This window comes from Neoarius graeffei, chromosome 14 (genome assembly GCF_027579695.1).
Source record: "Neoarius graeffei isolate fNeoGra1 chromosome 14, fNeoGra1.pri, whole genome shotgun sequence".
In the NCBI taxonomy this organism is placed as follows: Eukaryota; Metazoa; Chordata; class Actinopteri; order Siluriformes; family Ariidae; genus Neoarius; species Neoarius graeffei.
In genome coordinates, this window is record NC_083582.1 from 13403112 (window position 1) to 13425616 (window position 22505).

Sequence of the window (22505 nt, forward strand, 5' to 3'; positions counted from 1 at the left end):
CAGAAAATGGTCTGTGACCCTGTCATACCAGCTGGTTGTGCTTTCCAGAGACTTCACCAATTTCTGTTAGCAGCTAGCACTGCAGATCCCAATAAGGCTCAAGCTAGCCTACAACCAGATTGAACTACAAATGAAATAAACGAGTGAATTCACGAATGATCAAACTGATAGAATGGATGAAAGTTAACGGAGCACAACAAGTAATATTTACATTTATTTACAGAGTAATGTACAGAGACATCAATGAGAAGAAACGTTTATATGAAAAGAAATTCGGACAGCACTTTGGCACACGACTGCACTTTCTCGACATCCGCTAGGGACTGACTGATCATACTTCCGTGTTCCTTGCCGAAGTACCGCCCTCCTCATGTCTTTCAAACACTACCTCCAATAATCCTTTATCAGCCCGGCTTCTTGGCCCTCCCACTGTCTCGTTTAGTCCCAGAGAAGCCCGGCTTCCCTGGAAGTGACGATTTTGTTGATTTTAACCAATAACAACTAGCCGAAATTGGCTGTTCAGAGCCGTCTCGTAGACTGCAATGGATACCTGGCTGCCAGTCAGTGTTGCCAGATACTGCTGACATTTTCCATCCCAAAATATGTTCAAAACCCGCCAAAATGCACTTAAAACCGCCCAATCTGGCAACACTGCTGCCAGTCCATAGAGCCCATTGAAATAAGAAAGGTTACAGCCTGGCAGCAAAGGTGATTCTCGTAGCGAACTGCAAGTTCGTCAGACATCACTCAAATAAGTTACAGGATAGTTATGAACATAAATACAATCTTGGGCATATATTATGTTATGCAAGTTATTGTTTTAATGAGAATTCAACCTCGTAGACACCGCAGTTTGGGGAGAGAATTTTAGGGGAAGCTCAGCTTCCCTTGTTGTCTCTGAGAAATCGCCCCTGCACAAAGCTCTGTGTCTGTTGATACTGCTTATGTTCAAGCCCTGGCCATGGCATAACTGAGATTTTATATTCAGAGGTGTGTTTATGTAGGCTGGCTTGTGAGCCTTACATCTATACCCTGTGAACTGAATGTTCACATTGTTCAGAATGGCATAACTGTCGCAGAGCAGGTACTGATACAAGTACATCCCATGGAAATTGCAGACTTTTCTCAACATATTTAAAACAAGCAAACATGATACAGCACCTACAGATAAAGGTGATGAACAAAACATCAAGGAAAATTAGCTCTTTCAATCATTTGTTGGTGTGCTGGGGTAGCAGGGTTACGGTAGTGGCGTGAATAAAATAATCAGAAAGGCTAGCTCTGTGATTGGGATGGAACTTGACTACTTTGCGAAGGTGTGAGAAAAAGATTTGGACATCATGGACAATGTGATTTCAAGAAAAAGTGGTATTGTGCCATTGCTTCTGATCATATTATATTGCATTTACAATTAAAATATCAAATGTAGTATTATATAGAGAGGATATTACATTGTTGCATGAAGATATGAATTTCTCTTTCAGTTCAAAACGAAAAGATAAACTTTATATCTTCACACCACTGTGTAATGTTCTTTATATTATATGGACACATCCACATAAAATACACAAGTTAATCAAAAGAATTTTAATTTTGAACCAGTTCGCCATTTTGACAACACACATCTAGTCAGTGGGAAAACACTGGGAGTGATGTCATCAGAGTGAAATATCGGGCATTATTATACATACAGGACACTTTTTCCATGGAATAAAAACATATATTCTATTCCCTTCTAGTGGGTTTCATTCATTTGGTTTGATAGCATGCAATATTGTTAGCATATCGCTTATCCTATGTGTATTACACCACTCTACCCAATGGAGAATGAGCATACAATATTGTAACAATATTGCTTGTTGTCAAGACAACACAACATCACACGTTGGAGACGTAAAACTTTCGCATTAGCAAGTGACAGTGACAATTTCTAAATAAACATGGCCGCCAGGTTTACTTAATTAAAAACGGAAGATTTTGAGAGAATTTTGGCTGCCAGGTAGCTCCGTTGTGTGTAGCTGTCAATGTTGGTTTTAAAAGTAACTAAGTAAATTACACAGGGAAAATAATAATATTCGGCTTGATTGTGCTAGCACTGGCCTTCACTAACGCTACACCAGCTGGAAGGCAACTGGATTGCTGCGCTAACAGCACTGAGTCGCGGGTAAGCTAGCGTTGGCCTTCACTAACGCTACTGCTATGCTGGCTGGAAGATAACTGGACTGCCGTGTTAACAGCACCGAGTCGCTGGTAAGCTAGCATTGGCCTTCGCTAACACTAATGCTACGCCGGCTGGAAGGTAACTGGACTGCCATGCTAACAGCACCAAGTCGCGGGTAAGCTAGCACTGGCCTTCACTAACACTAATGCTACGCCGGCTGGAAGGTAACTGGACTGCCATGCTAACAGCACTGAGTTGCGGATAAGCTAGTGTTGGCCTTTGAGAATGCTGATATGAAGAGTGTGTGTATGTATAATAATAATAATATTGGCTGGCTTTTTTGTGGTCTATCAGATATATTCCATTCAGTTACTTGTCTTTGACTCATATCATGCTAGCTGAATGGAATATATCTGACAGACCACTACTCAAAGCCAGCCAATATTATTTAAATATGGCACTCAGATCAGCGATGTATTTTGTATGAAATATGCGAGTTTTTAAACACGCGAAGATAAATTTCATATCTTCAAGCCGTGTGATTTTCTTTTTATTATAAAGCCACATTCACAAACAAAAAATACCCAAATTTATCAAAACAATTCCTCGATTTCCTCACGATTGACTGATAGAAATTTATGTCATGGTTTTGGTTCTCAATGTCCGGGATGTAGCGTGTATTAAAAAACACGAGTGGCGTATTTCCCAGTAAAACACTCGTATCCGTATAATATTTTCCTATAACAGCACATGCAGAAGTGTGTTATTCTTCTTCTTCACCAACTAGAACAATTGTTGGAGAACAACATCGCACTTTTTATCAGTGTATAGTTTAATTTCATGTTGTGGAATGTCTGTGAAAAGTTCGGTGTATATGCATATAGAACATAGTAATGGTGTTGTAGCGGAGCTGTGATGTGTGATTTTTGTGGGGTTGGCGGCCTCTGCAGGTAAGCGATGGTACTGCACCATTGCAGCACAACATTCCGCCCACATAAACACGGCCATTCCGGAAACCTGCTAAACTTTAACTCCTGCTTTCATGGCACCCTTTTGCTTGAATGACAGTCTGATGTTCATTGATGGATTGACGGCGTGTTGATTGGAATCGAGACGCGGTTAACCGGTGAGTTTCGAGCACAAACTCCTTCGTTTTGTCCTTTGTAGCTGGCCTTGACTTACAGAAAGCGCAACAGTTTGGCTCACTTTTAGATAGCACAATTTAGCATAGCATAGCTTAGCATAGCATAGTCAGGTAATACGTCTCCGCCTGCATTGAACATCTCTTTCACCGAACAGTACTGTTTACTTACAGTAAAATTATGTTAGTGGAATGTTGCGCTGTGAATTAAGTGTTTTTAACAGTTCATAACGTTTAATTATCTTCATAATGTCTCGTAAGTTAACGTAACTAGCGTCGACTCTTGTTATTTTTGCGTTGGCTAACACAAATAATCGTTTTTTTTTATAATTTTGCGTCACTTCCGGTACAGTTCACAGTTACCCTCGCGCGTGCACACTAATTAAAGATATGTATACTGTAAAAGTAACTATTGTGGTGAACATCTAGTGCACTACTTTAATATTTAGTTTCTATTTCATACTCTATCTAGAGTGGTATTTACCCTCTTCCTCATACGTGAGCTCATAGAGTCTTGTGATTGGTCAGTGTGGCTGTGATTGACACTATACCCCGTCCATCCAGAGAGCTCGGCTTCCTTTGGCCTCCTGCAGGAGGCGTGGCGTCCTTAGTATTGGAACATATATGATTTCCAGATGATGGGGTGAACACGTTTGTTTTTCTGTGTGAACTTTTCCTCCTATGTTAACAGTTTATACATCAGTTATTAGCTATATTACCGATAAGAAAGTTCTAGAAACATGGCCTGAGAGCCCTGAGACCATGTGGTGCAGGAGGGACAGGGGGTGGGGCTTCCAAAATCACCCAAAAAACAGATCATTATTATGTTGAGACTGCTCTTTTGGTGTGTTTTTGAGTGATAACTCATACTTGCGTACTCTGATTTTAAATTGATGAGCTCACTAGATATTGTGGTCAAGTCCATTTTAAAAATAATTTCATGCCCAGTTCTGAGCAAAACAAGCCAGTGGTTTATAAACTCGTAACATGTGGCGTGATGTCCTCTTCGTGCTTCTATCCAAACTGACTTGACCTCCAGTCACTGAGACTCACTTCGTTTCTGTTTTCGTCAATAACACGTCATATGGTGTAGAAGTAATAAGGGGGCCAAGCACCAACAACAACTTCTGCTATATAAAGGTAGAGTAAACAACAACACCATATCCAGTGCACTTCACCTCAAGCAAGAGTAGGAAGCTGAAGCCAAAACATCTGCCAGTACCCCAGCTGGAGCAGAGAAACATCTGGAACTGGACCTTTTACAAATTATAGTTTGCCAAATTTTTTATTCATTACAGCAATGTATGTTTTATCTGCGTATTGTTTAATATGTCTTGCCAGAGGTCCGAGGTATTTACATGTAAATGGTAACAAGTAACAGTGGTACTTACTGAGTGACTCGTTTAGAGGTGGGGTTTTCTATTTAAGTTGTCAAGCCATGCCCCTGAGCTCATGATGAAGTGGCAGGATGTGAATTAAGTATGAATTCAGTTCACTGTTTTTTTTTGTTTTTGTCTTTTTTTATGATGCATGCTGGGAAAGGAATGTTTGTTTGAAACTTGGACATGCTTTTAGACACCTGTCTGTCTGCCTGCCTGCCTGTCTGTCTGTCTGTCAGGTAGACATGGCATTATGGATCCAGGCTCAGCAGTTACAGGGCGATGCCTTACATCAGATGCAGGCACTCTATGGCCAGCACTTCCCCATAGAAGTACGCCACTACCTCGCTCAGTGGATTGAGACACAGCCTTGGTGAGTCATATATACACGCATGCACATTGACTCAGAGCTTTCCAAAGCTGTTTTGACTCGGAAATAAATGCTACTGACATCTGACTGACTGTGTGTGTGTGTGTGTGTGTGTGTGTCTGTCTGTATACAGGGATGCCATAGATGTGGAGAAGCAGCAGGAGGAGTTTAAGGCAAAGCGTCTGTTGGACAGTTTGATCCAGGAGCTGCAGAGGAGGGCGGAGCATCAGATGGGGGAGGATGGCTTCTTGCTCAAGATCAAACTGGGACATTATGCCACGCAGCTAAAGGTAACACACACACATGCATGCACTATGATGTCATCGGAAAATGCCCGTCAGGGACACACACTGTATCATAAGTTTTTATCATTTATTTCAGTCACACACTCACTGTTTCTCTTTTTGCTTCATCTCTCTCACACTTTTCTTTTATCTGTCTGTCTGTTTCTGTAATCTCCCTTTCTCCATAATTTCCTTCTGTCTGTCTTTCTCTCTATAGCAGACAGTCTGTCTATCTGGCCTTCTGTTGCCACTGTCTTTCTAACAGGGCATTTGTCTATCTGTCTGACAGATTGCCTTCGTCTGTGTGTCTGTCCTGTCTCCATCTTTTTATTTGCTTTCTATTCATATCTCGCTGACTGTCTGTCTTTTTTTAATTACTTTGTATCTGTCTATTTGACTGTTTTTTGGTTTTTTTTTTCCCAGTCTGCCTATGTATTAGTCTGTCTGTCTGCCTGGTTTCATTCCCATGTTGTTGACATGTTTATTTGTTTAGAGCACGTATGAGGCATGTCCAATGGAGTTGGTACGATGTATCAAACACATCCTCTACACGGAGCAGAGACTCGTACAGGAGGCTTCTAACGTGAGACACATACATACACACACCCACACACTTGCACGTCAGCGTCATTTACATTTTAAACGCATCTGTCGATGTTCAGCTATAGCGATCTTTATTTTAACTCTAGCCAGTTTACTTCATAATAATTTAACGCAAGTTAGCTCGGTTTATTTAATTAGTAACTACTGGCTGACAATTATTGATTGGCAGGTGAGCTCTGCAGGGGGCGGGGCGACAGACGCTACACCTCAGAAATACCAGCAGATCAACCAGATGTTTGAGGAGCTGCGTGCTATGACACAGGAGACGGAGAACGACCTGCGCAAACTCCAGCACAGTCAGGAGTATTTCATCATCCAGTACCAGGAGAGCCTGAGGATCCAGGGTATACACACACGCACTTGCACTACGTGGGACGCATTTACTTCCCTATCAGAGATTTAGTGTAGAGTGTTCCTAATTCACATCTTGTACCGGCAAATACTTTTACATTCAGTAATTCTTATTTGTTAGCATTTATTTATTTATTTATTTATTTATGATATTGATTATTTTTCCGGCTTCTTTTATTCCAGCTCAGTTGAGTAGTTTGGCAAGTTTGGCGCCAGCAGAGCGTGTGCAGAGAGAGGCGAGTTTGCAGAGCAGGAAAGCTACACTAGAGGCCTGGATAACTCGAGAGGCTAACACACTGCAGAAATACAGACAGGTAACACACACACATCAAAACTTCTGACACTAACTGGACTTTCAGAGCAGTCATGTGAGAAAGAGAAATCATTGCTTTTGTGTGTGTGTGTGTGTGTGTGTGTGTGTGTGTGTGTGTGTGTGTAGGACCTAGCAGAGAAGCACCAAAGGACTCTGACGTTGTTGAGGAAACAGCAGACGGTGATCGTGGATGATGAACTGATCCAGTGGAAGAGACGACAACAGCTTGCTGGAAATGGGGGACCTCCAGAAGGAAGTCTAGACATCCTGCAGTCCTGGTACACACACTCAACACACTACTTATAAGTGCTGGAGTAGCACCCTACTGGTGTGTGTTGGTGCTGATTGATTGTTGCTATGGTTTCAAGGTGTGAGAAATTGGCCGACATGGTTTGGCAAAACCGACAGCAGCTTCGGCGTGTCGATCACCTAACGCAACAGCTCCCTATCCCCGGCCCTACAGAGGAACTGCTCAAAGAACTTAACGCTACCATCACCGACATCATCTCGGCACTCGTCACCAGGTGAGTTAATTACAGCAGCCGTTTCGCTTAACACAATCGCGAACATCAGCTTAGCACTCGCCTCGTTTTACCGTTTTCTTATTTCATCCCCGCAGCACGTTCATCATCGAGAAACAGCCTCCACAGGTGTTAAAAACGCAGACTAAGTTTGCGACGACGGTACGTCTGCTGGTCGGGGGAAAGCTCAACGTCCACATGAACCCCCCACAGGTGAAGGCCACCATCATCAACGAGCAGCAGGCTAAAGCTCTACTCAAAAATGAGAGCACCAGGAAGTGAGTCCTATACAAAAAAGCACTTTAAATCTTTTGACGCGCCATGCTTCATTTCCTTATTTGGTTATTACTTCCTGTCCTGAAAAGGAGTAATAAAACAGCCGGTCTGAGTCATGTAACTAAGGTCTAACAGCTTGATTTAGTCACAAAGTGAAAGTGATCATGAGGAGGAAGCAATGACCAAATAAGGAAAAGTAGAAGACTAAGAGGGTCAGAAATTGGTGCCCAGAATACCATAAGCTGTTTATGGATGGATTTATTATTATTATTATTATTATTATTATTATTATTTTAAATTATATTGTTGGTCCTTCTTAGAATATTTGAGCACAGGAACAATGTCTCGATATAAAGTAAACAGAAATTGCAAAGAGTCCAAAATGGTTGTGGGAAGCCAAAGGGCTCAGAAAAAAGGCAGCCTGTCACTAGTGTTGGATGTTATATTGAGCCTAAACATTGCCAGTAGCAGCAATTATAGTTGTAAAGTGTAACGTTCTTGTGTATATATTTGGGCAATTCCATGTAAATGTCAACCTCACCATGCAAAAATAAAGCAACATGTAATACATCAAAACCACTCCCAGAGATATCACCTAGGCCTGTATTTTACAGATGTGAATAAGTTGAACCAATTTGTAACCAACCTAATATGTCACTGTCAGTCTTTCTTTCTTATAATGTAAAACCCAAGCTAAAATCAACTTTGATCATGTACAATTCTATATTATTGCCACAAGCCACAGAAATGTATGCTAAAATCCACAAAACAGAAAAACAATAGCCATCCTAAATATTATTTAAGAACTTTGATAGTTTTAGCTGATATTTAGAGAGTTTTTCAAAGGGTTATGGTGGTTAAATTGCTGATTTTCTAAACACATGCCATGTCTATTTCAAACGCGTCACATCCATAACGGAATTTCGTCACATCCATAACGCTGACTTTTCCTTCCGAAACTCTGCATGAAATACAAAATATTTTAAACAAAGATTTTTTTAATATTCACCTTGGACCCCTCTATCAAACGGATATCTCCATTTCGACATTAGGTTTACGATTTCACAAAGTTTGATAAAAATGTACAGTCACCCAAGAAAAGTGATACTTTTTCTGTCACATCCATAACGCATCTTTTATTGGCATTTTCTGGCATGCCCTAGATGTACTATGGGAATTGTTCTTGTTCTATCACTTCTCCAGTATGGTACAGCCTTAAAATATGCAACACCTGTTTAAATACTGGGAGACAGTAAAACATGCACTGGGTCATTTGTTGCCATTTTGAGTTCAAGTGTCACGTCCATAACGCTGGAATTGCTCATATATGTGTGTGTGTGTGTGTGTGTGTGTGTGTGTGTGTGTGTGTGTGTGTGTGTGTGTTTTAGTGACAGTAGTGGAGAAATCCTGAACAACAACTGCGTGATGGAGTATCACCAAACCACAGCCACTCTGAGCGCCCACTTCAGGAACATGGTGAGAACAAGAAGATGTTTGTTAAACTCTGCTTACTGAAAACCAAGGTGTGTCTCGGTTATTTGAAGTTATGTCCTTAAACCTCATCCCCCTTTTTTTTTTTAAATGGGCATTTGCTTGAATGTTCTTCATGTAAAAAGCTAACAGCGGAGAGGGGGAAAAGTGTAGAAATTATTTTTCTGGCTCAAAGATAGTGATCTAGATTGAAGTTTTGAAATTCCTCGTCTCATTTAAATAATCTTAAGCAGATGCGCAGCCCTACTCTGAATATGAGTAACGTGGATACTTTTGACCCTTCTAGGACAGGTAAAACACTAACTGCTGAAAGGCTGCAAATATTTTATGGGACTTTTACCTGTGCACTTGGATAATGGTGCAGTAACTGGTCACTGAGCTACACAGTCAGTGTATGTTATTAGTTAAAGCTCGTGGTTGTCATGGTAATTTTTATATTTTGAGAATGAAAATGAAACTCGAGACTGAAATCATTTCCATCCATTTGTGGCGAGGAGTGTTTAGTAGCACTTAGCAATATGCGACCCACCTCGCTATGTGCATATAATACAGCAATGCAAATGCATTACTCATGCATATTCATTAATATTTAAGTTGTGTATAAGGATAGTAATGTATAGATGTTCCTTATCCATCTATCCCTGAAGTCTCTGAAGCGCATCAAACGCTCGGACAGACGCGGTGCCGAGTCGGTGACGGAGGAGAAGTTCACTGTCCTTTTCGAGTCTCAGTTCAGTGTCGGAGGAAATGAGCTCATGTTTCACGTCAAGGTCATGTCTCGGCTTTAATTCTTAGCAATTCCAGGAATTAAAATAAACGGATGTGTAGAGATCTATCCGTTTTAATTGATTTATCTTATCCTAAGGTTGTATTTAGCATGACTAAGTAACACACGCACTATGTAAACACCTGTTAACAATGTTTCTTTCATCATTGCAGACGTTATCGCTGCCCGTTGTGGTCATCGTGCACGGTAGTCAAGACAACAACGCCACGGCAACCGTGCTGTGGGACAACGCCTTCTCTGAGCCGGTAACGTACTGTTCTATTTCTGTAACTTGATATTTTGGCAACGTGTTGTTCTGATGTTTGCCTGTCATCCTGCAGGGTCGCGTCCCCTTTGTGGTGCCTGATAAGGTGTCCTGGCCACAGCTGTGTGAGGCTCTGAATATGAAATATAAATCGGAGGTGCAGAGCGAGCGGGGATTATCGGAGGAGAACCTGGTGTTCCTCGCACAGAAAGCCTTCAGCAGCTCAAGCAACAACCCTGAGGATTATCGCAACATGACCATGACCTGGTCCCAGTTCAACCGGGTAGGAAAGTGCGCTAGGCTAGGCTCACTGCTGGTAAATGTCAACATCAAAACAATCCTGCCAGATATCATTCATTGATCTGATCTACTGTGTGTTGTGTAGGAGAGTTTACCAGGTAGGAACTTCACCTTCTGGCAGTGGTTTGATGGAGTCATCGAGCTGATGAAGAAACACCTGAAGGCTCATTGGAATGATGGGTAACGTTCCTGGAAGGTTTCATTAGCACAGTCATGAGGGTTAAGCAGCAAGGTTGGACATGTGTGTGGTTTTTCCAGGGCGATCTTGGGCTTCCTGAATAAACAGCAGGCTCAGGACATGCTGCTGTCCAAACCAAATGGCACCTTCCTGCTGCGCTTCAGCGACTCGGAGATCGGCGGGATCACCATTGCTTGGGTGGCGGAGAACCCCAACAAAGCAGGTTTGTCTCTCAGTCGGTGCATAAATCAATAACTCGGCTGACACCTATCAAACACATTATTCATGACAAGAATTAAATCAGCATGTCAATTAATCAACAAATGTCAGCCACCAGTGTTCAGTTCGTAATATTAATCCAGTTAATCATCACAGGAAATGAAGCAACCAGTCAAGTGATCAGTTGGGTAACGACTCGGCCGTATTTAGCATCCTGTTGTTATTTCAGCGTTTATACTGAGAACGTTGCGTGTATTTAGTTCTTTCAAGTTACGCGCATACCCAAGTCGTATTTCCATTCAGGTTCTTAAAGTTGCCTGTGTATCGGCCTTTCAAAGTTTTCCATTCTCCAAATTAAGACCGTGGAATGAATGAGCAGGTCGTTGTTTCATGTGCATTTCCGACTCCTTTGTTAGAAAAATTTTATTCCATTTATTGACGCAAAAAACATCAACTAAAAGTACTTGATAACTCCGATAACGCACACAGAAAATGAAAATTAACTGAAACTTGTAACGAGGTTGTACGAGGTAAATCAAAATTGGTCAAAAAATTTGTATGTAACCACCATTACTCAATCTGTCCTCTACCCAAAACACAAAAGAGGCTTTGCACAGTCACATGATCCCCCATAGCAACGGTAACTACACCGCCATGATGGGGGACACACTTGTAGTGTTTCATTCAGCTGAGTTAGTTATTATTGATCGCTGTGGGAAGGTTTTGTGCAGATCATTTTGAATGAAACAGAGACATCAGATTTTTTTAAATTTACCAAAAGTAATTCATCGGGGGGAAAAATAGAGAAATTTCTAAACGTAGAAGGGAAAATGGGGGAAAAAAATCATTCAGTAGGACTCTGTGACGAATGGAGAGATCAAAACCCCTAAGGTAGGCTCACTTAATTTCCATGAAGGTAAGGATTTTTAAACTAGATAGAACTCGACGCCAACGGCGTCGATGGGGATGCCTCCGCCCGGTAGATTACACGCCTTATTAAGTTGTGATTTGGGGATGGACATTTGACCTCACAGTAATCTTGACCTGGTGAAATAACTCGTATTAGCCTCGGAAATACTGTGTTCACAAGGTTTTCGGACAGACATTTGACCTCACAGTGACCTTGACCTTAGACCTTTTGATCTCAAAATCTAATGAGTTTATCTTTGTCCCCAAATGCACAAATGGTGAAAGTTTGGTGAAATTTCTTTCATTAGCCTTTGAGATATCGTATTCACAAGGTTTCGAGACGGACGGACGCATGCACGGACAGACAGACAACCCGAAAACATAATGCCTCCTGCACCTTACGGTGGCGGAGGCATAAAAAGCAATCAGCACATGCATGTATAAGGACGCTGTTTTCACAGAGACTTTGTGAAGTATTGTGTCAGGTATGCGGCGGTAGACAAGTCTAAGCGCAGGAAGAGTGTTTATTAGCAGGCGTGATATTTACAAAACCGAAAGCAATCTCATAAACATGGTTACAAACAAATGTGACAGTGATAATGATAATACTTCAAAGCCTGTGTCCTTATATGCACATGCTGATTGCTGTCAAATCAGCATCAGGTGTTTCCCATAATGACTGGGTCTCAAGCGTGCACACAACGCACTCCAAAGGACCTCCGAATGTAAATGCACTTTAAGTCTCGGTGAAGGTGAGGCTCTGTGAGCCGCTGTGTTACTCGTGTTCACTTCACTGGATAAGAATGAGCACCGCGTTGCAGTTGTGAAATTGTTGTTGTTGTTGTTGTTGTTATTATTATTATTATTATTATTATTATTGAATTCTTACCTCTGTGGAAATTAAGTGAGCATACCATTTGGGTTTTTGACCTCTCTGTCCAACACAGAGTCCCGCTGAATGATTTCCCCCCACCACCACCACGTTTAGAAATTTCTCTAGGTTTTTTTCCCCCTGATGATGAATTACTTTTGGTAAATTTTTAAAAAATCTGATGTCTTTCTTTTATTAAAAACGATTAGCACATCCAAAAATGCAGCAAAACCTTCCCATACTGATCAATAACAATTAACTCGGCTGAATAAAGCATTACAAGCGTGCCCCCTGTCATACCGTTGCTGTGGGGGTCACGTGATGGTACAAAGCCTCTATTCCAATTCTAATCTCCAGCGTTTTCCCCAGTGACGTCAGCATGCCATGGCTCTACCGCAAAATTAAGAATAAACTATTATCTAGAATGTCATTTTACCACTTTAACAAATAGATGCAGATTCCAAAGGCATAAATAATATTAACATTCAGATATATTTCTAACACAAAAGTTATTAATTCACATAATGGCTACAACTAGGCTCCAGCTTGCCTGCGACCCTGTAGAAGGATAAAGCGGCTAGAGATAATGAGATGAGATAATGGCTACAACAGCCTGTGTGTAGTTTATACCTCTGAAGTCGCCAGGTTTCTCGAGTCGAAGCATCCGAGGCTGGGTTTTTCAGCAGCACGGAGACCTCTGAATTTAAACACAAACATGGCTTCAAGAGCTCGTTCAGCAGTGCATAAAATACCACTGGATCCAGCACATCCCATTATTTTTCATTTTAACTGTGTGTATCATGCTCTGAAAGTTACTTGTGAGAACGAACGCAGATTACATAGGCAGTTAGTCAGTGAATTAATAAACCCATAATTGAATTTAGTAATTGAGTGAATTAAAGCCGTCATGGCTGTGTGTGTTGTTCCAGGAGAGAGGATGGTGTGGAACCTGATGCCCTTCACCACAAAAGATTTCTCCATCCGCTCTCTGGCTGACCGCATCAGTGACCTGAACCACCTGCTATTCCTTTATCCCAACCAGCCCAAAGACGAGGTGTTCTCCCGCTACTGCACGCCGCCCAACTGTACGCCACCAACATGCTCTACACTCTCTGACTTAGGTTCTGTGCACAGTATGCAGTGTGTTCACGTTGTGTGTGGGGTTATTTTTTGCAGCTAAAGCGGTGGGAGACGGCTATGTCAAACCAGAGATCAAACAGGTTGTCAAAGTAGAGTGAGTGTTCATTTTTATTTCAGCAGAAAATTTCCTTCATAGGCAATGCGAAGCAACACTAAATAACATGACGTCTAAGGTTAGCTAGCAACACTTCTTCGAGCACGACTTGACCAGTATCAATAATAAGTATAACTAATGCTATAATATACTATAATGGTATACTAGCTACAGAACTGTAAATATACTGTAATGCTATACAAGCTATATAACAATACTAGATATACAGTATAACTATATAAAACGATAATGCTATACTAGCTATATACTCTAGCTATAGAACTATACTAGCTAAAGAACTACAGTGGTGCTTGAAAGTTTGTGAACCCTTTAGAATTTTCTATATTTCTGCATAAATATGACCTAAAACATCATCAGATTTTCACACAAGTCCTAAAAGTAGATAAAGAGAACCCAGTTAAACAAATGAGACACAAATATTATACTTGTTGATTTATTTACTGAGAAAAATGATCCAATATTACATATCTGTGAGTGGCAAAAGTATGTGAACCTCTAGGATTAGCAGTTAATTTGAAGGTGAAATTAGAGTCAGGTGTTTTCAATCAATGGGATGACAATCAGGTGTGAGTGGGCACCCTGTTTTATTTAAAGAACAGGGATCTATCAAAGTCTGATCTTCACAACACGTACCGTATATCATGGCATGAACAAAGGAGATTTCTGAGGACGTCAGAAAAAGCGTTGTTGATGCTCGTCAGGCTGGAAAAGGTTACAAAACCATCTCTAAAGAGTTTGAACTTCACCGATCCACAGTCAGACAGATTGTGTACAAATGGAGAAAATTCAAGACCATTGTTATCCTCCCCAGGAGTGGTTGACCAACAAGGATCACTCCAAAAGCAAGGCGTGTAATAGTTGGCAAGGTCACAAAGGACCCCAGGGTAACTTCTAAGCAACTGAAGGCCTCTCTCACATTGGCTGATGTTCATGAGTCCACCATCAGGAGAACACTGAACAACAATGGTGTGCATGGCAGAGTTGCAAGGAGAAAGCCACTGCTCTCCAAAAAGAACATTGCTGCTCGTCTTCAGTTTGCTAAAGATCACGTTGACAAGCCAGAAGGCTATTGGAAAAATGTTTTGTGGACGGATGAGACCAAAATATAACTTTTTGGTTTAAATGAGAAGCATTATTTTTGGAGAAAGGAAAACACTGCATTCCAGCATAAGAACCTTATCCCATCTGTGAAACATGGTGGTGGTAGTATCATGGTTTGGGCCTGTTTTGCTGCATCTGGGCCAGGATGGCTTGCCATAATTGATGGAACAATGAATTCTGAATTATACCAGTGAATTCTAAAGGAAAATGTCAGGACATCTGCCCATGAACTGAATCTCAAGAGAAGGTGGGTCATGCAGCAAGACACCGACCCTAAGCACACAAGTCGTTCTACCAAAGAATGGCTAAAGAATAATAAAGTTAATGTTTTGGAATGGCCAAGTCAAAGTTCTGACCTTAATCCAATCGAAATGTTGTGGAAGGACCTGAAGCGAGCAGTTCATGTGAGGAAACCCATCAACATCCCAGAGTTGAAGCTGTTCTGTACAGGGAAATGGGCTAAAAGTCCTCCAAGCTGGTGTGCAGGACTGATCAACAGTTACCGGAAACGTTTAGTTGCAGTTATTGCTGCACAAGGGGGTCGCACCAGATACTGAAAGCAAAGGTTCGCATTCTTTTGCCACTCACAGATATGTAATGTTGGATCATTTTCCTCAATAAATAAATGACCAAGTATAATATTTTTGTCTCATTTGTTTAACAGGGTTCTCTTTATCTACTTTTAGGACTTTTGTGTGAGAATCCGATGATGTTTTAGGTCATATTTATGCAGAAATATAGAAAATTCTAAAGTGTTCACAAACTTTCAAGCACCACTGTATATAATATACTATAATGCTATATTAGTTATATAACTGTAATGTACTAACTATATAGTTATACTATAATGCTATGCTAGCTATATAGCTATACTAGCTGTATACTGCAATGCTGTACTAGCTATATAACTATACTGTAATGTTATACTAGTTATATAGCTAAACTAGTTATATAACTATGATGCTATACTATCTAAGTGGCTAATGCTAGCGTGAGTTGGAAAGAGTTCAAATCCTTTTATTATGAAATATTTTTCTCCACCCCTTATAGGTTTGCCTCATCCAATCCTGAGCAATCTCCTGGAAACGCCACCTTCATGGACTCTTCGCCTACCATCACTCAGCCGGGCAGTTTCCCTATCTACCCCTCCATGTGAGTATATCTCTTTACTCATTGTTATATTATTCGACACATCCCAGTTTGACTTCCTGTTTCAAAAGGAAATTGAAACATCAGTGTACAGAATCATAATGTGACAAATGAAGAAGAGAGAAGTCACATGGGTGACTGTGTGTGTGTAGTGGTGATCCGATCCTCGATGAAGGCGGAGATTTCGATCTGGACGAGACAATGGACATGGCCAGACAGGTGGAGGAATTCCTAAGCCAGCCTTCGGAGGCACAGTGGAGCAGACAGCAGTCATGACCTTTGAATTACACAGAGTTGACCCCGGGGTTCTGTCCGTCCCCCCCCCCCCCCCCCCCATCCCCATCAATTTTTTTTTTTTTTAAACAAATGTTTGATAGCTTGCCAGCAACTTTGCGATGTTCTTCGTGAAGCTGCTTCTTTGCATGACAGCAATGCATGTGTATGTGTTCTGCTAGCCACTTACCTAGGATTAAAACAGGAGAAAGGAATTATGAACAATGTTTTATATTAAATCTAAAAATACAAAGGAAGATATACGTAGAGAATAAGGAATTAACCAGCCTTTAAAGCTAATGCTAACGCTAAACATTTTGGACCTAATGTACATGATCAGTTATTGAAAGCTAACAGAAAATTAGACTCTGTTCAGAACAACGCTCATAAAAATGAAGTACAGTTTTGTGCTTTTTGACAAAAATGTAGTTGATCACTGAATAGCTAATAAGCTAGTTAGCCAAATCGTTCTTTTGGTTTTCGGGAACTGTGAGAGGAAATTACATCAAAAAGCTGGTGTTCCTGTATTTTAAAAAACAAAACAAAAAAAACATAGCTCCACCTTCTTGTCAGCTCATGCTATCGAAGTGTCCCATGCGACAAATAGCTGTTTATCGCAAAATTAATTCTGTTTGTTCAGTCTGAGCACTGATTAACATTTCTAACTGCAGAAACCAAAATCATTCAGGAAGCTCTCTGTTATTCAACATTTTATCTGAAATCTTGCACGGATCATATGATTCAACTCAGTTTGTTGCAGATAGATGTCGGAAAGGTCCATCATTTTTAATACATAATTTCCATTTCCTTCAGCGGACATTTAACGAGTGTTCAGATTCCTCTTAAAAAATTCAGTTCTAGTTTAAGGTAACTGTGTAACAGTGGGCTGGATTCAGAGTCGGCGTCCAAAAATGGTCAACATTTCACACAGGGAAATTCCAATTATTAAAATCACCTGTGTGGAATTTATGCCTTCGTCAGATTATTTTTGTGAGTAGAAGCTTCTGAGACGTGATTTTTCAAAATCATCGACGGTATCACAACGCAAACAAGCCCTTGCCTTTTAACCCCTTAAAAAATCAGGGATTAGAAAAAAGGGTTTTTTTTTGTACATTATTTTATTTGAGAATTTTAAGTGGAAAAATAAAAACACTAATATTAATGTCCGAGTGTTGAACTGAATCTAATCGGAGTCTCGTGTAGTGCTACGTGAATAGTGCTGGCTGTAAAGAGGATGCTGATTTAATTGAACAAAAACAGCCTCCACGCTCCTCATTCAGCAGCACATAGAATAGAATAGCATTTGATCCAGCATAAACTCTTCGTATGGTGGTGGGGTTTTTTGTTTTAACATCATGCTCCAACACTTATTTGTGCACAACAACTTGATGAAACTAAACTCTGAAAACAATCCAAAGGGTTTAGAATTGACTTGTTGTAATAATGTGAAGTTTGAACTGAAATAGTGAAGAATCGCAATTGTCAACTAAAAAATTCAAGCTCACTTTACCAGGAAATATTTTTTAACGCTTCTTTGTGGCATAACAGCATAAATAAGACATTTTAGCTGGGTCTGTATTTGCTAAACAAAACTGTGATAAGCTGAGATTGAGCCTGGTTAACTCTGAGGTAGTGAAAACTGATTGAAATTCTCAGGCAAAAGCATCTAAAGCATTTTTTTTTCACCAATCTTTTGGCCCTGGTTTAACTCTGGAGTTAAAACGCTACCGTTAATCCATACAATCCGGGACCAATAGTTAGCATGATTAGCATTAGTCTTATTGTGAGCTGTTTTTCTCTTTCCGTGCCTTAGCTGAGAAATGATGTCTGGCGGATCGAATGCCTTCAAACCTGTGAAGTGGAAACCTGAAGCAGGAAGTGAACATTAGAGCAGGATGATTCCTTAAATCAGCTACTGTTTTTCAGGGAAAAAAAACCCATACTTTTTAGTTTTGCTAAATATTTGGATAGAGACTCTCACTACCTCTGATAATAAAGGACCTGAACTCATTTTATATACATATGCACACTCACTGGCCACTTTATTAGGAACACCCATCTATCCACCTGCTGTTTGATGCAGTTCTCTAATCAGCCAATCCCTTGACAGCAGCACAGCACATAAAATCATGCAGCTCCAAATCAAGAGCTTCAGTTAATGTTCAGTGTTCAAACATCAGAATGAGAAAAATTGTGATCTCAAAGTGACTTTCACTGTGGCACGGGTGTTGTTTTGAGCCAGATGGACTGGTTTGAGTATCTCAGAAACTGATCTACTGGGGTTTTCACACACCACAGTCTCTAGAGTTTACACAGAATGGTGCCAAAAACAACACTGAGTGAGTGGGCGACAGTTCTGTGGGTGGAAAGTAAACAAACACCTTGTTGATAAGAGAGGTCAGAGGAAAATGGCCAGATTTGAGGTGGTTGAAGCGGTTCTTTTGTTTTGTTTTACCAGGAAGGATATAGTAACTCGTATCACTCTTTACAACTGTGGTGAGCAGAAAAGCATCTCAGTGTGCAACAGCAGAACACCACACTGGGTTCCACTCCTGCAGCCAAGAACAGGGACATTAGAATCAAGAACAAGTTCCTAATAAAGTGGCTGATGAGTGTACATATGTGTTTATTCTATCCACATTCACTGGATATGAGCAATTGCATGCTCTGATTGGCTACTCTAATACTAGAATATCAGCTCATATACTGTGAGTAGACAAATGCCGGCACGTGTTGCTGAACCAACCGAGGACGAAATAAAAACTCTACTCAACCCCCCCCCCCCCCCCCCCCAAAAAAAAAGCAACTAAATATGGAATGAAAGTATTTGATGGTAAGAATGTATGCTTGTTTGTTTTTTTCCCCCAAGAATTATTATTACCGGGTTTTTTTTTTTTTTAATAAATCCCCCACTGGCCAAAAGGCCCAAAGGGGGATTATGTTGTGGCGATGTCTGTCCATCCATCCCAGGAAGGGTGCTCAACTCCTTTCACAATTTTTGGAGGAATTTCACAAAACTTGCCAGGATTCTTTGTTATATGTTGATAATACGCATATTGTAACTTCGTTAAATTGGGTCACATTTTACCAGAGTTACAGCCCTTGATTAACAAAATTATACTTTGACAATTTCATGAGGGTGTGGGGTTTTTTTCCCCCTCCTTCTAAAAGCAACTCCTCTCTCAATTTTGGGAGGAATTTCACCAAATTTGGCAAAAGGCATTGTTATGTTGGTAGTACGCATATTGTTATTTTCTTCAAATTGATCACATTTTGAGAGTTGTAGCCCTCAATTAACAAGCTTATATTTTCACATTTTCATGAAAGTGTGCTTGCCTTCTGACATAAACTCCTCTCACAATTTTTGGACAAATTTCTCGAAACTTGGCAAAAGGCCTTGTTACATGACGATAATACGCATATTGCGATTTAATTTTGTTTGTGAAAATCTTACCAGAGTTTTGACCCTTGGTTAAATAACTTTTGTACTTTGACAATTTCATGAGGGTGTACGTTCTTCTGAAATTAACTCCTCTTACAATTTGTGGAGGAATTTCACCAAACTTGGCAAAAGACTTTGTTATATGACAGTTATACGCATATTGAAATTTCATTTAATTTGGACAAATCTTACCAGAGTTATGCCCTTGGTTATTAACAAACTTGTACTTTGGCAATTTCATCAAGATGTGCTTGCTTTCTGAAATCAACTTCCCTCACAATTTTTATTATCCCCTGTTGGCCGAAAGGCCCGAAGGGGGATTATGTCGTGGTGATATCTGTCCCAGGAAGGGTGCTCACCTTCTGAAATCAACTCTTTTTTCACAATTTTTGGAGGAATTTCACAAAACTTGACAGGATTCTTTGTTATATGTTGGTAAGATGCATATTGTAATTTCGTTCAATTCAGTCGCGTTTTACCGGAGTTACCGGTATGGCATAGTTGCCAGCGGGGGATATTGTGCTCTCAGAGCACTCTTATTACAAATTGCTACTGTCCTTTTGCCAATTTGTTTACATAGTGGAAATTATTTTGTCAGATGTTTTGTATAAAAATTTTTATTTATCGAATTTGCAAAAAATAAAAATGCTCTGTTTCTGAAAATCCAGTGAATGCAGATAGAATAAAACGGTCATTCCACTCAATCTTATCGTACATGGCTTATAGACAACTCGGTGCTACGCGCCTCTTTGGCTATCAGGTCATATACGACTCGATTTCGCAGCATAACTGTTAAGTATTCCTCTGTTCACCTTTTTCCTTCTTTGATGTCTTCTCGTTTTTCACCACATTAACATCCTGATCGATGTCATTGCCAAAAATTCTCCAAGAAAGTTTCTTTAATGCCCAAGTGATTTTCTTTCACATTACCTCACGTGTGTAAAAGACCCGACAAACTGTCCCCCTCTTAATTATTTTCCTCCTTGTTTTTCTAATTGCATCTTTTTGTGTCTGTTGCTGAAGTGACCTACACTCTGAATTTTTTTATAATGTGTTTTATGAGCTATTATTCTTGAATTAATTAATCAATCAATCATGCCTTTTTGGCTGATTCTTTAATAGTAAAAATCATAGCAATGTATAATTCTAATGTTTTGTTAATTTTTATATATTAGTTAATTATTAATTTATATTAATGTCAGAGTGAAAATGACATCCATAATGTCCTTTTGGGTTGTAAGTCCTCATGGCTGAAGCAGTTGCACCATTGTGATACATTTAAAAAAAAATTAAATCTATTTTTTTATTTATTCCTTCACATTACTGCCTTTATGAACAGCCTAACAAACTCATCATATACTTTTTTTTTAAATAATAGTACTACGGATTTACACTGATCATATCCCCCTTTAGGGATTAGGCAACTTTTTAAAAAGTGTTGTTTTTTTTTTTTTTAACAACTTGTAATTAATTAAATTCTGTTTCTTAATTTCCTCCTCATTTTGTCCCTGGTCATAAGGGAAGCAGTTTGACCTTTTCGTCACCCAAAAGTCTTGTTTATATTTTAAAAGTCTCCGTCTCTGTTATTCCCTTTGCTTCATTAAGTTCGAATTAGGAACTCAGGAAAACACACAATATTTACAAATGTATTCTATACTTCTGGATGTTATCTATGAGGAAAGAGTTACTCCCACATTAAAAAAAAAAAAGCTGTTTTATTGACTTTTTTTTTAAATGGCGTGTGCCTTAGTCGTGCCAATATTACATTTTTGTGTCACGGTTTACGATGATGTCTTGACTGTGTGTATCAGTAGTTGTTTTTGTTGGTCAGCGTTTTACATGTTGGTGAGTTACTCAGGATTTGGCTATGTTGTCATCGCTTGCTAGCGTCATAGGTCAGATGAACAGAATGGTAGCAGCGATGATCTTATAAAAGTGTCTCCGATAATAGTATTATGCGTGCCAAATATTGTAATATAACATATGAGTGGTCGGCGTTGATTTCAGTGTTGTGGTTCACAATAATTTGATCAGCTTTGATTTGAGTGGTTTGATCATTAAATCTGTTGGTTTTGAATCCTGGCTATGACATGTTGTATAGATGAGGTATGGCTCAGTGAATTGGTGGGTTGAGTGACTGCTTGATTTATTGATTATTGACAGTAGCTCAGTAAATCTTTAGGATGTGACCCCAGATTGATCAAGGATGACTCGCTGAATCAGTCTGAATAACTGAGTATCGGCACATGCCTCGTGTCTCAGCGTAATGTCTCATTAGTGTCTGTGTGGATAATCTCTTACTATGTGTCATCATTTGTGTGTGTGTGTGTGTGTGTGTGTGTGTGTGTGTGTGTGTGTGTGTGTGTGTGTACCTGTGACAGTATTCCTGTTCCAAACAGAGCTGTTGTCGTATGGCTCCCGTGTGCCAATGTGTCTGTGATTTTCAGTTTTATTCATTAAGAATGCATTCTGACGTCTGTATTCACACTTTGATGCGCTTTACTCTGCTCCTTTTCTTTTTGTTTGATGTTAAGTGTGTACTTGATGTAACTTGGGAGACAAAAGATGGTAATAAAGTTTTCAAAATATTTTACCCATTAATGTTCCTGAAATTTTTTGTAGTATTGCCACTTGAAAGTTATTAGTACTGACAGTTCACATCATGGTGACATAATCTCGGTAATCTATTTGATAAAATATGACGAGAAATGTGTCTATGTTCTAAAGGAAGCGACATGATGCACTTCAACACCTTTTTGACAGGTTTGCTGTTATTTATGACTGGCGGATTACAAAATGAAAATTGTACCTCTTTTACAAAATTCTGTCAACTGTATTAGTGGTTAATTTCAAATATTACAACACATTAATTTATATGAATTTGTGC

The 22505-nt window shown here is 39.9% G+C and overlaps 1 protein-coding gene across 2 annotated transcripts; it reads left to right on the forward strand.

Annotated features, from left to right (window-relative positions):
* Positions 1-3155: 3155 nt before the first annotated feature.
* stat5b (signal transducer and activator of transcription 5b) lies at positions 3156-22211 on the forward strand. Of its 2 annotated transcripts, none has more exons than XM_060939311.1 (19): positions 3156-3287; positions 4921-5054; positions 5185-5341; positions 5829-5918; positions 6108-6282; positions 6473-6603; positions 6729-6880; positions 6971-7126; positions 7222-7401; positions 8788-8875; positions 9538-9660; positions 9830-9922; positions 9998-10204; positions 10307-10401; positions 10480-10622; positions 13328-13483; positions 13575-13632; positions 15805-15906; positions 16056-22211. In XM_060939311.1, exons 2-19 carry the CDS (start codon positions 4927-4929, stop codon positions 16177-16179), a joined length of 2358 nt encoding a protein of 785 aa, XP_060795294.1. In that variant the 5' UTR covers positions 3156-3287; positions 4921-4926; the 3' UTR covers positions 16180-22211. The 2 variants fall into 2 exon arrangements, with proteins under 2 accessions (XP_060795294.1, XP_060795295.1); XM_060939312.1 differs by having other exon boundaries at positions 4925-5054.
* Positions 22212-22505: the final 294 nt, after the last annotated feature.